The 13,897-nt window shown below is 35.8% G+C and overlaps 1 protein-coding gene across 1 annotated transcript; it reads left to right on the top strand.

The window, feature by feature from the left end:
* The first annotated feature begins 42 nt into the window (after positions 1-42).
* LOC116421451 (N-alpha-acetyltransferase 20) lies at positions 43-11,147 on the top strand. Its single transcript, XM_031951056.1, has 6 exons — positions 43-175; positions 3,035-3,059; positions 4,228-4,318; positions 4,598-4,733; positions 9,882-10,027; positions 10,531-11,147. Exons 1-6 carry the CDS (start codon positions 123-125, stop codon positions 10,614-10,616), a joined length of 537 nt encoding a protein of 178 aa, XP_031806916.1. The 5' UTR covers positions 43-122; the 3' UTR covers positions 10,617-11,147.
* The last annotated feature ends 2,750 nt before the right edge of the window (positions 11,148-13,897 follow it).

Here is a 13,897-nt window from a genome sequence, read left to right as displayed (position 1 = left end):
CTCCTCTACTTCCACGGTCTCCCTCTCAGACTCCTTCTCTCCCGCCCCCCCGGAAATGAAAGTTCACTTCCGGCGGGGGCGCTCGGGCCGGGAGTGCGGGCCCGGGACGGGCGGGTGACGAGATGACCACGCTCCGGGCTTTCACCTGTGACGACCTGTTCCGTTTCAACAACATGTGAGTGAGGCGCCGGAACGAGGGCGGCATTCGGGGCTCTCCCCCTCGCGGGTCCCGCTGCCTTCCCACCCGGGCTGGCAGCCGGAGCCCGGCACCAGCCCTTTCCCGTCCGCCCTGAGTGTCCTCGCCCTAGTCTCGCATATAGAGAAGCGCAGGCTCCGGGCAGAGGTGACTCAGCCCCAGCCCTCGTCGTGCCGTAAGCGATGGGGAGTAACGTAAGGGGAGGGCTGGACAGTGCCCCGGCCTCACCGGGATCCTGAGAGAAACCCGAGGCCTTTCTCCTCGGGCTGAAGAGGCAGGTCTCTTGAGGAAGCCCTGAAGCACATCCCCGTGCTCCAAGCGTAATGTTGTTCGCGACAACGCTTAGTGAGGGAAAGCAAGTGGTGCAATGCTCCGCTTGTCATAGCTTAATAATAAATAGCCACTAATGAAGGGCCGGCTGTGCGCTTGGAGCTGTGCGAAGGGCTGCGGGGGCAAGGAGGGGCGGAGGAGAATGTTCCCGGTCGGATGCAAGAGAGAACCTGCAAACAACCGTGTGTGCGGGGTAAAACAGGAAGTGACAAAGTATCACGGGAAGCTTCCTGCGTACAGAGTTCAGATGGTGCTTGAGAGAAGCCGGAGAAAGTGAGGAGGCAGGTGGATGAGGCTTAGCTCCAGAGTCTGGCGCTGCATTGCCACTGGACCCATGGTTCTGGAGGTCAGAGTGAGGCAGGTGACCTTGCACAGCCATCCCTCCGTCAAATCCAACTCACTTACATGTCATGGCTTCACCTTCCTTCCAGAAGGAAGGACAAACAACAAGAAAGCTGGGAAAAGCTGTAAAAGTCAAACAGGATTTTATTTTTCCAAGCAAGATTTTATACTTGATCCTGGAGGTAATCGTCTATTGAAGAGGGGGAGTGATGTCAATTCGGAGCTTTAGGAAAATCCATTTGACAGCTGAGTGGAGGATGGATTAAAGAATGAGGAGAAGTTTGTAGCAGAGAGTTTAAGGAGCAGCCTTTTGGAATAAGCCAGTTATGTGGTAATGAGGGCCTCTACAGTGATACAGATTAGAAGGGGGGCTAAATTGAGAACTGTTATGAAGGCAAAATTGACAGGACTTGACTTGACAATACATTTGAAACAGAATGGATCGAGGATGACACCCTGTATTTAGATAGCACTGCTCTGTATACATGAATCTAATGATTTAAATGTTTCTCTTAATAGAATTTAAAACTCTTGAAGGAACTTGCCATTTTTACTTTGTATCCTTAGCACTTAGAACAATTCCTAGCATATACTAAGTGATTAACATGTGATTATTGATTGAATCCTCACAATAGTGCCATAAGGTAGGACAAATAAGTATTATTATTTCAGTGTTACTGATGTATAAAACTGATATATACTGATGTATGATAAACTGATTTATGATCACAAGGACATTTTAAGAGGATTAATTTTTCTACAATATGCAGAGTGTGTTAAGGGGTGAAAAATCAGAGAGGAAAAGCTTTATTAGAAAACATAAGTTATCATGTGAAATAATGACAAGGACCAGAGTGGTAGTGGGAATGAAAAGGAAGTATTGAGTGGATTCATTAGATATAAATGAAGAAGAATCAACAAAACCTTGAGACTCTTAAAATTAAAGGACAAGAAGGAAAGATTGAAAAATTACTCCAAGGTCTTTTGAATGATAAGAAGCTAATAATAATTGAAAAAATCAGAAAAGGGGTTGGGAAAAAATCTTGGTTCACTTTTAAAATAACAGAAAAAATGTAATGCAGAGCACTCTGGAAAATTTGTTAGGAAGTTGATGTATAATTGGACTATATAAGATCACAACTGGAGACATATACACGGAACTTATTCATATAGGAATAATTAGTCAAAACAGTGAAAATGATTACATTCTTCAAAGTAGAAAGTGTAGATTTCAAATTTCATAAAGTTAATGACTAATCCCCAGGAAATGCTACTTTTGTGTAGTATAAGGAAAAAAGAGAAACCAGAAAAAGAAACCAAAAAGGAAACAATAAAAAGAGAATAAGAAACAAGGTGTATGTATGGTGACAAAAAAAGCCAAGCCATCTCCTTGGAGACAAGGAAGTATTCAAACTTCTATTCCTAAAACATAGATTTCACCCATGTTATTCCCCCTTTCAAGAAATTCTAGTGGCTTCTAGCATAGAAGATAAACTATTGACAGAATCCTTAATTTTATTCAAAGCACAGCTCAATTAGCTACCTCTTCTGGTAGTTCTTTTATGATCCCACCAGTTTTCATGTTCTCATATCTGAATTTTTTCACTATATGCTTACCTGTGTACATGTTATTGTCCCTTAAGAGAATGTAAGCTTCTTGAGAACATTATTTGATTTTTGCCTTAGGGAATACATCCTTGTTGTACATAACTAGATTGTACATAACTAGACGCTTAAGAAGTGTTAAAAACGAATTAAGAGGAGACATAAATATAAAGGAAAAATGAATCAGAAGCAACAAGTGCTACAGAAAAGTCCAAAATTACTTCTTACTTTCTTGAAGTTCATGTTTGATCCCATCCCTTTGTGTAATAATTTGAAGGAAATTAGGTTAACTAAAGTCTTTGATATAACTTGTTGATAAAATTGTCTTGTGAATAAACAGTAATCTTATTTTCAATTTACTGATGACTTAAGTGTCTTAATCATAATGTTCCTTTTTAGGTAGTTGCTGCCTAACTTCTATGTTCCAGATTGAATCTTGAATCCATTATATTTTTTCTTATGATATTTTAATTTCAATGTCAGTAGGTTTAGCAGTCTAATTAGTTGCATTTAATTGCAGACTTTTTTTTAATATTACTATATCTTTTGGTTTCCTTTCAGTAATCTGGATCCACTGACAGAAACTGTATCCTTTAAAAAAAAGATTGGCTAATGATTCCGGCAGCTGGGTAGACAATTTGGAAGATTTCCCCCATTTAATATACTGTTTGAAACAGCTTCTTTTTGCTATATGCCACTGACTTTTGCTTGTTTTTGCCAAGAGAGTGGGGAATATCTACCACGAATTCCTCAAGGAACCATTTAAAAAATGTATAATATGTAATACACATAGTGTGTATACACATATGTATATGTGTGTATGCTTGTACATGCATATTAGAGGCAGCATAGTATAGTGGCTACTATACTATAATATGAAGTTTTGATTTTATGGTCTGAAGACTTTTGACAAATAAATAGCTGAGTTACCCTGATCACATCATTTAAACTCTATGTGGCTTAGAAAATTCCATGGAGTTAATCTGAATTATCCACTCATTTGGAAGTATATCTGTATAACCACGCTCCAAGCGTAATGTTGTTCGCCACAACGCTTAGTGAGGGAAAGCAAGTGGTGCAATGCTCCGCTTGTCATAGCTTAATAATAAATAGCCACTAATGAAGGGCCGGCTGTGCGCTTGGAGCTGTGCGAAGGGCTGCGGGGGCAAGGAGGGGCGGAGGAGAATGTTCCCAGTCGGATGCAAGAGAGAACCTGCAAACAACCGTGTGTGCGGGGTAAACAGGAAGTGACAAAGTATCACGGGAAGCTTCCTGCGTACAGAGTTCAGATGGTGCTTGAGAGAAGCCGGAGAAAGTGAGGAGGCAGGTGGATGAGGCTTAGCCCCAGAGTCTGGCGCTGCATTGCCACTGGACCCATGAAATTAAATTTTAGCATTGAAATTAAATTTTAACCAGAATTTTTGATTCCCTGATAGGATCTATATTTTAGATTTTTCACCTCCAGGTTACTTCTTCAAAACCTTATTGATTTGATTTAGGACAATAAAATTTATAATATATTTTAAATTATTTTAAAATTTTATTCTCTATTAATGACCTGGAATGATAACTATATTAATAGTATATTATACCTAACATAAAGAATGCAGATATCCAGATATTAAAGAGATGATTCAGAATAGTAATAGAAAAAAAATACCTACTTAATATTTTAAAGGAAGCACTTTTTTTAGTAGTAGATTTCATGTTCTGCAACAGTTATTAGTTATATTTCATACTTAACATAATTGCAGTATGGGATACCATTTTATTTACAATATCTAGCTCACTGGCCCGAGTATTTCATAGTTGCAGAGGCACCTGGTGGCGAGCTTATGGGTTATAGTAAGTATACACTGTATATTCTATTAATATATTTTCTTGTTGATAAGCAGGTAAGATATTAAGGATTAAAGTTATTTATTACATTGTAAGATTTGAGGCATGAATTGAAAACGTTGTAGCTATGATAAAATTTTAACAGCATCAGTAACTGTTAACATAGATAAACTCCAAAGTTTTGCTTAAATATTTGCCATCAGTTTTCTTTGCGACAAAGATATATTATCACAATTCTTAACTCATTGCTATGATTTTGTTACTAAATTCAACTTTTGTTGGCAGTTATGGGTAAAGCAGAGGGCTCAGTAGCCAGAGAAGAGTGGCATGGTCATGTCACAGCCTTATCAGTTGCCCCTGAATTTCGACGCCTTGGTTTAGCTGCTAAACTAATGGAGCTATTGGAGGAGATTTCAGAAAGGTGAGATTTTACTTTTCAGAGGCATTTAATTACATGTAAATTTTAGCAGTCTACGTTGCATAGAAATATAACTAAATCAAGAATTACCGTTTTCATTTCTTCATTCCTTGCACCTAAAGCAAGGAGATGGTTGGGAAGAAACAGAAGAACAGTTGTTGAAGGAAAAACAGTTTTATGTGGAAAAGGTACTGCATCCTAAAGACGTCAAAGACAAAAAACAAGATCTATCAAAACATTCATGTTGGGGCAAAGTTGGGTGCCCATTGACACTAAGGAATGGCTGAAGAAACTGTAGTCTAGCCATATAATATAATTTCATTGTGCAGTAGAAAATGACAGTTGTGAGGAAATCATATTGGATTTATGTGCACTGATGCAAAGAAAAATAATGAGAGCCAAAAGAACAAACTATGTACTAACTATAATGTAAATGAAAACATCACTAAAAGAAAGGCAAACAAGTGAAGGTAGGAAACCAAAAGATGCATGCTACTCTTCTCTCAGCAGAGTCTGCTAGGATAGATTGTACTGTATGTTGTCAGATGATGTTGTGATACTAGATGTTTTTACTTAATTTTTCCCCCTTTGTCATAATGATTTAATGGAGATGCTGGGGGGAGAGCTTCCAGAAATGGCTGTGAGGTGAACATAGATTTTTAAGTGCAGTTTTATTTTTATTGATGTCTTTCTGGTTTTCTATTATTTTTTCATTTTCAAACAATCTCTACCTGTAGTGGACCATCCTATGTAACAAAATTAAAAAAAAAAAAAAAAGCAATTTAGCCAAACCAACCAGTATTTCTACTGTTCGTGATAGTATATTCAGTATTTCACCCCCGTTTTCTAGCTTCTGTGAAAAAGGCAAAGGACGTTTTTCCACTATTTCTTTGGGTAATGAATGACATTAAAATGTGTTTTTGGAGAAACAATAAAAAGTTCAAATCCATTATGAAATGAAAAGTGAAAGGGGAGAAAGGAACCCCTAGTATTTTCATTTTACTAAGGAAATGGAGGCAAATAGAGATTGTTTTGCCCAGGGTCACACAGGAATAAGTGTCTGAGCCCAGATTTGAACTTAAGTCTTCCAGACTCCAAGGCCAGTGCTCCATCCACTATGCTACCTAGCTGCCTATGAAGTGTGAGACTGTGATTCCATAAATGTTCCAAGCTACAATGGGATGAAGAGAAAATTAGATTCATCAGAAGGGACAGGATGGGGAATAGCTAAGTGGAGAAAGTTTATGACATACTACTAACAAAATCCATAATCATATTGAGAGTTATTCAAAATTTTCAATGAGTTATGGTTTAATATTTCAAATTACAACAATTGTAGAGAGGAAAGAAAAGAAATTTAATAGTACTAATTTATTTAAATCCCAATACATTTGCCAGTGAAACATAATAGAAAACCTTGATGAGATATATATATAGAAAAGAATATTTTTTAGCAAGTAATATTTTGGAAGAGTCATTAGATTGGCAGTTTTGAGATCTAAATTCTAGTTCTAACCCTGCCACTAACTAGTGATGTGACTTTCAGTAAATTTATTTAAACTCTGGTCCTATTTTCCTTTGTCAACTATTCAACTAAGTGTTTGTTGTTGGACTAGAAGGATCACTTAAGATCCTCTCTAAACTCTAAAATGTTGTGCACATTTGATTTACTTTGATATTTTGAAAGATCTAAAATTTCATCCATACTATGCATCCTCTAGTAATCCAGATTGTAGCTTCTTCATGAGTTGCTATGACCAAAAAAAAATCATCACTTAGCAGTGTTTTATATTGATAAATCTTTCTATAATTAACCAGCAGGTCCTTTGGTCACCGACATCAGCCTGTGATAAACTCATATTTTAGGTTTCTATGAGCTTAGTATGATGGATCTCTTAGAGTTCCATGAGTACTTGTAATTTTTGGTACATTTTTGAAAACCCAGAATTAAGCTTCCATCTAGCCATACAAGGCATCTAAATAGTACTTCATTTAAAGTTATTAAAATTCTCTATTTAAAAATATAGTAACTTTAAAATGTGTATTTTGTGCAAATTAAAAGAACAAAGGATATTTTACCTTTCAGATCTGTGGAGAAGGAAGGAATTTGTGGCCAAAGGAGAACTGGAATACTTTATTGAAAACAAAATATATAATTTTATATTAAGTTAAAAAGTTCTTGTACAAATAAAACCAATGCAGATTAGATTAGAAAGGAAGCAATAAACTGGGCAAAAAAATTTACATTTAAGGGTTCTGATAAAGTCATCATTCCTAAAATATATAGAGAGAATTAACGCAAAATTTATAAGAATCAAACCATTCTCCAATTGGCAAATGGTCAAAGGATATGAATAGAGAATTTTCAGATGAAGAAATTGAAACTATTTGTAGTCATATGAAAAAGTGCTCTAAATCACTATTGATCAAAGAAATGCAAATAAAGACAACTCTGAGGTACCACCACACACCTCTCATATTGATTAAGATGACAGGAAAAGATGATGATGGTTGGAAAGGATGTGAGAAAAGTGGGTCACTAATATATTATTGGTTGAGTTTTGAACTGATCTAATCATTCTGGAGAACAATTTGGAACTATGCCCAAAGAGTTATCAAACTGTGCATACCCTTTGACCCAGCAGTGTTTCTACTGGGCTTATCCCAAAGATGTCATAAAGGAGGAACAAGGACCCCCATGTGCAAAAATGTTTGTGGTAGCCCTTTCTGTAGTGGGAAGAAACTGGAAACTGAGTGGATCCCCATCAATTGGAGAATGGCTGAATAAGTTATGGTATATGAATGTTATGGGATATTATTGTTCTGTAAGAAATGACCAGCAGGATGATTTCAGAGAGACCTGGAGAGACTTAACATGAACTGATGCTTAGCGAAGTAAGCAGAACCAGGACACCATTGTACATGGCAACAACAAGATTATACAAAGATCAGTTTTGATGAATGTGGCGCTCATCAACAATGAGATGATTGAGGCCAGTTACAATGATCTTGTGATGAAGACATCTATCTACAACCAGAGAGAGGAGTGTGGGAACTGAGTGTGGATCACAACATAGTATTTTCACTTTTTGTTGTTATTTGCTTCCTTTTGTTTTTTTCCTCGTTTTCCCCCTTTTGATCTGATTTTTTTTGTGCAGTATGATAATTGTACAAATATGTATACATATCTTGAATTTAACATTTTTTTTTTAAATTTAATAGCCTTTTATTTACAGGATATATGCATGGGTAACTTTACAGCATTAACAATTGCCAAACCTCTTGTTCCAATTTTTTACCTCTTACCCCCCCACCCCCTCCCCTAGATGGCAGGATGATCAGTAGATGTTAAATATATTAAAATATAAATTAGATACACAATAAGTATACATGACCAAAACGTTATTTTGCTGTACAAAAAGAATCAGACTCTGAAATATTGTACAATTAGCTTGTGAAGGAAATAAAAGATGCAGGTGTGCATAAATATAGGGATTGGGAATTCAATGTAATGGTTTTTAGTCATCTCCCAGAGTTCTTTTTCTGGGCGTAGTTGGTTCAGTTCATTACTGCTCCATTGGAAATGATTTGGTTGATCTCGTTGCTGAGGATGGCCTGGTCCATCAGAACTGGTCATCATATAGTATTGTTGGAATTTAACATTTTTTCAAACAAGTTTAAAATATATTGGATTACTTGCCATCTAAGGAGTGGGGGGGGGGGGTAAAGGGGAGGAAAAATTTGGAACACAAGGTTTTGTAATGTGGAAAATTATCCATTCATGTTTTGAAAAAAAAAAAAATAGAATTGGGATGCATGATCTAGTGGATAGAGAAAGCTGGCCTTGAAGCCAGGAAGACTTGGGCTCAAGATCTATTATTGACATCTTGTCTGTGTGATTCTGGGCAAGTCACTTAACCTTTTGCTGCTCTAGCCTACTATATATTTAATCCACTTTATTGCAGAGTAGGTTCTAGTCTGCTTTAGTAGAGGAAGTTTCTTCCCCCTAGGCCAGTGAATTCACTGGTCCACTCCCAATCCCTAAATGTTAATATTTATGTAAGGTAATGCCATCTTTTTCTTTTTTTTTTTTTTTTAAATTATAACTTTTTATTGACAGAACCCATGCCTGGGTAATTTTTTACAACATTATCCCTTGCACTCACTTCTGTTCCAACTGTTTCCCTCCCTCCATCCCCTCCTCCAGATGGCAAGCAGTCCTATACATGTTAAATATGTCACAGTATATCCTAGATACAATATATGTATGCAGAACCAAACAGTTCTCTTGTTGCATAGGAAAAATTGGATTCGGAAGGTAAAAATAACCCGGGAAGAAAAACAAAAATACAAACAGTTTACATTCATTTCCCAGTGTTCTTTCTTTGGGTGTAGCTGCTTCTGTCCATCACTGATCAATTGTTAGATCAAAGAGTTAGAACTCTTTGTCAAAGAAATACACTTCCATCAGAATACATCCTCATACAGTATCGTTGTTGAAGTATATAATGATCTCCTGGTTCTTCTCATTTCACTCAGCATCAATTTGTGTAAGTCTCTCCAAGCCTCTGTGAAGTCATCCTGCTGGTCATTTCTTAACAGAACAATAATATTCCATAACATTCATATACCACAATTTACCCAACCATTCTCCAGTTGATGATTATCCATTCATTTTCCAGTTTCTAGCCACTACAAACAGGATTGCCACAAACATTTTGGCACATACAAGTCTCTTTCCCTTCATTAATATCTCTTTGGGATATAAGCCCAGTAGTAGCACCATCTTTTTCTACAAAATCACTAGTGGAGTGCTCCAAATCTTATGAAAATGTAGTATTAATTTATATGTTAGACTGTCTGTTCAATGATATATGTAATCTTCAAAATGGGGATAATTTTTGCACTGGGATTGTTGTGAGAATCACATGAAATATGTGAGCAAATGTGCTTTCTAACTTTTAAGGCCTGTATAAAGGTAAATTATTATAAAAACAAGTGTCTCTTGAATTGATATTAATATTATCATTTTGGGTTTTTTGTGCTGGTGTTCAAGGTAAGTTAAAAACAAAAATGTGAGTCTTTTATACTTTTGTTGTGTCCATAAAAACTTTATGTATCACATAATTTTTCTTTTTTCTTTTTGTAAAGAAAGGGTGGATTTTTTGTTGATCTCTTTGTAAGAGTGTCAAATCAAGTAGCAGTCAACATGTATAAGCAACTGGGCTACAGTGTTTATAGAACAGTAATAGAATACTACTCTGCAAGCAATGGAGAACCTGATGAGGATGCTTATGGTAAGCAATCTGATTCTGGAGATAAATAAGAATGAACCAGCATATTCACCTGAAGTAGTTTAGTATCAGTATTTCTGTTCTTTCCTTATTCAAATGGTTATCAAAATAGTTCTTTGAAAATCTCTATTCTGTGGGATATTATTGAACTTAGTTTTAAACTTCAACTATAGTAATTGTTATTTCTATGCACCTTTGTTCTTGGTATTGACACCAAGATTTTTCTTTTTTTTAGTGAATGTTTAATATATGTTGTTCATTTTTATATCTATTGTAAGAGTTTGTGTATCATGGGACCAATCCTACAGTTGGATTTTACTGATTATTTGGGCTCGTTTCTGGCAAGTAATAAGGTGTGAATAATTTAATTGAGATAAATCACCATTTGTTATATGGTTCTAATATAAACCATTGTTTATGCATAATAGAAATCTTTAATGAAGTGATCTTAAATTTTTTGTTTTGTTTTGAAATAATGTTTACACTTAACTTTTGCCTATCAACAGATATGAGAAAAGCACTCTCCAGGGACACAGAAAAGAAATCCATCATACCGTTACCTCATCCTGTGAGACCTGAAGATATCGAATAACTTTAGGCAGTGGTTCTTAGGCAGAGAATGCTACAGATCGTTTTTTATGGACAATAATATTTTTCATTGGAGATTGACTCTAAAAATCAATTTCAGAGCTGTGTATACAGTTGCATCTTGAAGATCCTTTAGGAGAAAAATAATCACTTCATGTCTTGAAGACTTAAGTAAGAAAACACTTTCTACATGGACTTCTTAATTTAAACTCCTAAGTCCCAATCTAGTAATAGCACATTAAAGAAAGCTCTTCACTATATTTCATATGCAATTAAAAAGGCAGCTAGGCCAAAAGGAAACAAGACATTCCATTATCATGGTTCACTATATTAGGTAAGTATTAGGGAAATATTGGCTTCATTTCTCTTATAAATTCTGTGCCTGAGAATCACTGCTGCCTCTATTTTTTGATCTTCATATTGAATAGTGTTTAATGAAGCTTTAAAAGCAATTGTGAAAAACTCAAGTGTATAAAGATGAAATGTATAATAAAACACAAATTCACTATGTGAATGTTGTTTTTTATAAACCTGTGATTATTTCTGATTGTAGTCTTACTGAATAAACTGACTAATTTGAAAACAAATTTGAAGAGTTGAAAATAGCAATTTTATAGGTCAGTTACAGCCGATTTGTGGTATATGCATTGGATGTTTTATCTGGTATGACGTTTATAAAGTGAATGACTATACATTGGAAATAGAACTTCTTGGCTTTCTTTTCCTAACAGTTCCAAGCAATTGTCTTCTCTAGATTTTTATTTTTCTCACTGCATCATGTTAGAGACTTTCCTTCTGAGAATTGCCATCTATGTCAGCTGGTAGGGTGGACCCAGGAGGTAAAAGGAGGCTTGGCCTCTGAGGAAGGAGGTTGTGTCTTACAGCTGTTTCCTTGAGATGGAGAGGGGTGTGTCCTTTTACTAGATCTTTTCTTAGGAAGCAGCACTAACTCCAGGTGTCTCCCTTCTGGGGATCCATCTATGCAGTGCTGAGTGGGCTAGGCATGGGGTAATCCCAGAAGATAGTAAATATAAATGGCCAGCTTTGCTATAGGCAGAGAAGGATGAGGAGAGAAGTAGAGAGAGAGGCAGAGATGTAGATTCAGGGATGCAGAGAGACACAGAGACATACATCCACTTACTCTTGCTTCCTGCTAACCCCTGCTGACATTACCAATAAAGAAAGGCTGTTTAGCACCTTAACATCAGTCTTCTCTCCATGTCTATCCGGGAAGATTAGTGTTTATGACCCTGGCAATCAGTAGCCTTGGTGGCAGGTTACAACATCCATCATTCTTGGCTGTTGTCTTATCTTAAACTTAAAGAAAGTGAACAGTATTTCATTATGTTTTTCCCTTCAGTCTTCTTAAAAAATCTTACTCAATATCATTTTAATTTTTTAACTTACATATAAAGATGGTTTTCAACACTCATTTTTATGAGATTGAATTCCAAAATTTTTTCCTCCTTCCTTTCCCTTCTTATGGCAGTATTTTCTCTTTATCCTAACTTTCTTACTGGTTTAAAAACATCTTAGAATGATCAAATGTGTTAAAAGTTTTGAGGAATGGTGTGGAATAAAGGAACTGTTTGAAGCAGCTTCCTTGAAATAATCTTACATGAGTTGAGGAAGTAGTGTGGTTATGTTGGAAAGAGCTGGAGTTGAAAGTTCAAATCCCAGCCTTGCTTAGAAACATTTTCACCTCTCAGACTTAGTTTCCTTATCTCTAACTTGGACCTCTAAAGTTGCTACTAGTTCTAAGATTCTGAGGTTTTTAGCATAGTATTATGTGGTTTATTTTGGGACCTATTTATAGATACACATGCATATATGCAAAATACATGTTTGTATATATGAATTAATAAGTCATGAATATTGAAGATTAACTGTTCATTTTACAAAAAGTATACACAACTTTTGGAGGGACTGTTTGCCATTGAAAATCAAAGTTCACATTAGAGAAATTGTGAAAAGTATTGCATAGCAGTATAGCCAAAATGACAAGAAATCCTTATAACTTTACTGAATGTTTTATATTTCTAAAATTCAGCACTTGAAAATTAGTTTTCATGACTCTATGTGGATACACAGCATTTCAAATTTCACAGATTATATTTATATATTTTACTTTAAACAAAGTGCTTTATATTCAGTGTCTCATAAAACAATTCTATTTTTGTTATTCATTTTTTATTTGTCTGATTCATTTGGAGGTTTTTTGGCATTTCTTTCTCTAGCTCATGTTGCAAATGAAAAAACAGGCAAACGAGGTAAGTGATTTGCCCAGGATCACACAGCTAGTTAAGTATCCAAAGACCAAATTTGAACTCTGGAAGATGACTTCTTGAACCTGAGCCACAATTCTGCGAGATAGTGGAAATGTTTTCTTTACTCTAGATGAGGCTCAAAGGAGATACAGGTCATTCAGCTAGTAAATGGAGGAAGTTTGGTTTTCGGATTCCGTCACATTGTTTTATATCACGATTGTCTGAAATCAATAATTATGCATTATGTTTACTACTAGAATGTAAGATACCATTCCAGGGAAAATAAAAATAAAATATTACTTATTCTTGAGTTAAATGTCAGTTTTGGGAAGGAATGCCTATTGCATTAGTATGCATTCCTGTTGTGGAAACAGCCTTCACCAAAGCAATCTGTCTTTCTTAGTGATAAGACATAGGGTGACTTGTCTATGATAATACAGCTGGTATATGTCATAGGTGAGTACTGAACTTACATATTAACCTTGAGGCTGGCTTTACTGTCCTATTCCCAGTTCTCATATTAAATTTTCTTAAACTTATTTAAATGTTGTCATTCTGGTCTTGAATTCTAACAATGGCTGAGATGAGTTACAAGAATATAGTTCAACCCAATAACCTCTATCCTCAAAGGTCTGGGGGATAGATGTTAGTTATCTCATTTAAAAGTTAATGTGGCTGACTTAAGATTTCATATCACCAGCTAGATGCTAGACCTGTAGTCAGAAAGACAAGTTCAAACCTACTCTATTAGTAGCTCCATGACCCAGGGCAGATTACTTAGTGATGTTTCCTTAACTATAAAATGGAGATTATAATAGCACCTATCTATCTCCCAGATTTGTTGTAAGGATAAAATGATTATGTTGCAAAGTGTTTGATAAATCTTATATTAATTTTGTGTTAATTTTAAATTTGTTAATCACATTTGACAAGTGTTTAGAATACTAGATTTAGTGCCGAGATTTACTTCCTCCTCAGATACTGTGTGATCATGGGAAAATTACTTAATATTTCAGAA

This window comes from Sarcophilus harrisii, chromosome 2, assembly GCF_902635505.1.
Source record: "Sarcophilus harrisii chromosome 2, mSarHar1.11, whole genome shotgun sequence".
Taxonomy (NCBI): Eukaryota; Metazoa; Chordata; class Mammalia; order Dasyuromorphia; family Dasyuridae; genus Sarcophilus; species Sarcophilus harrisii.
Note: the sequence above shows the minus strand (reverse complement) of the source record. Positions and strands in the feature narration are given on the sequence as shown.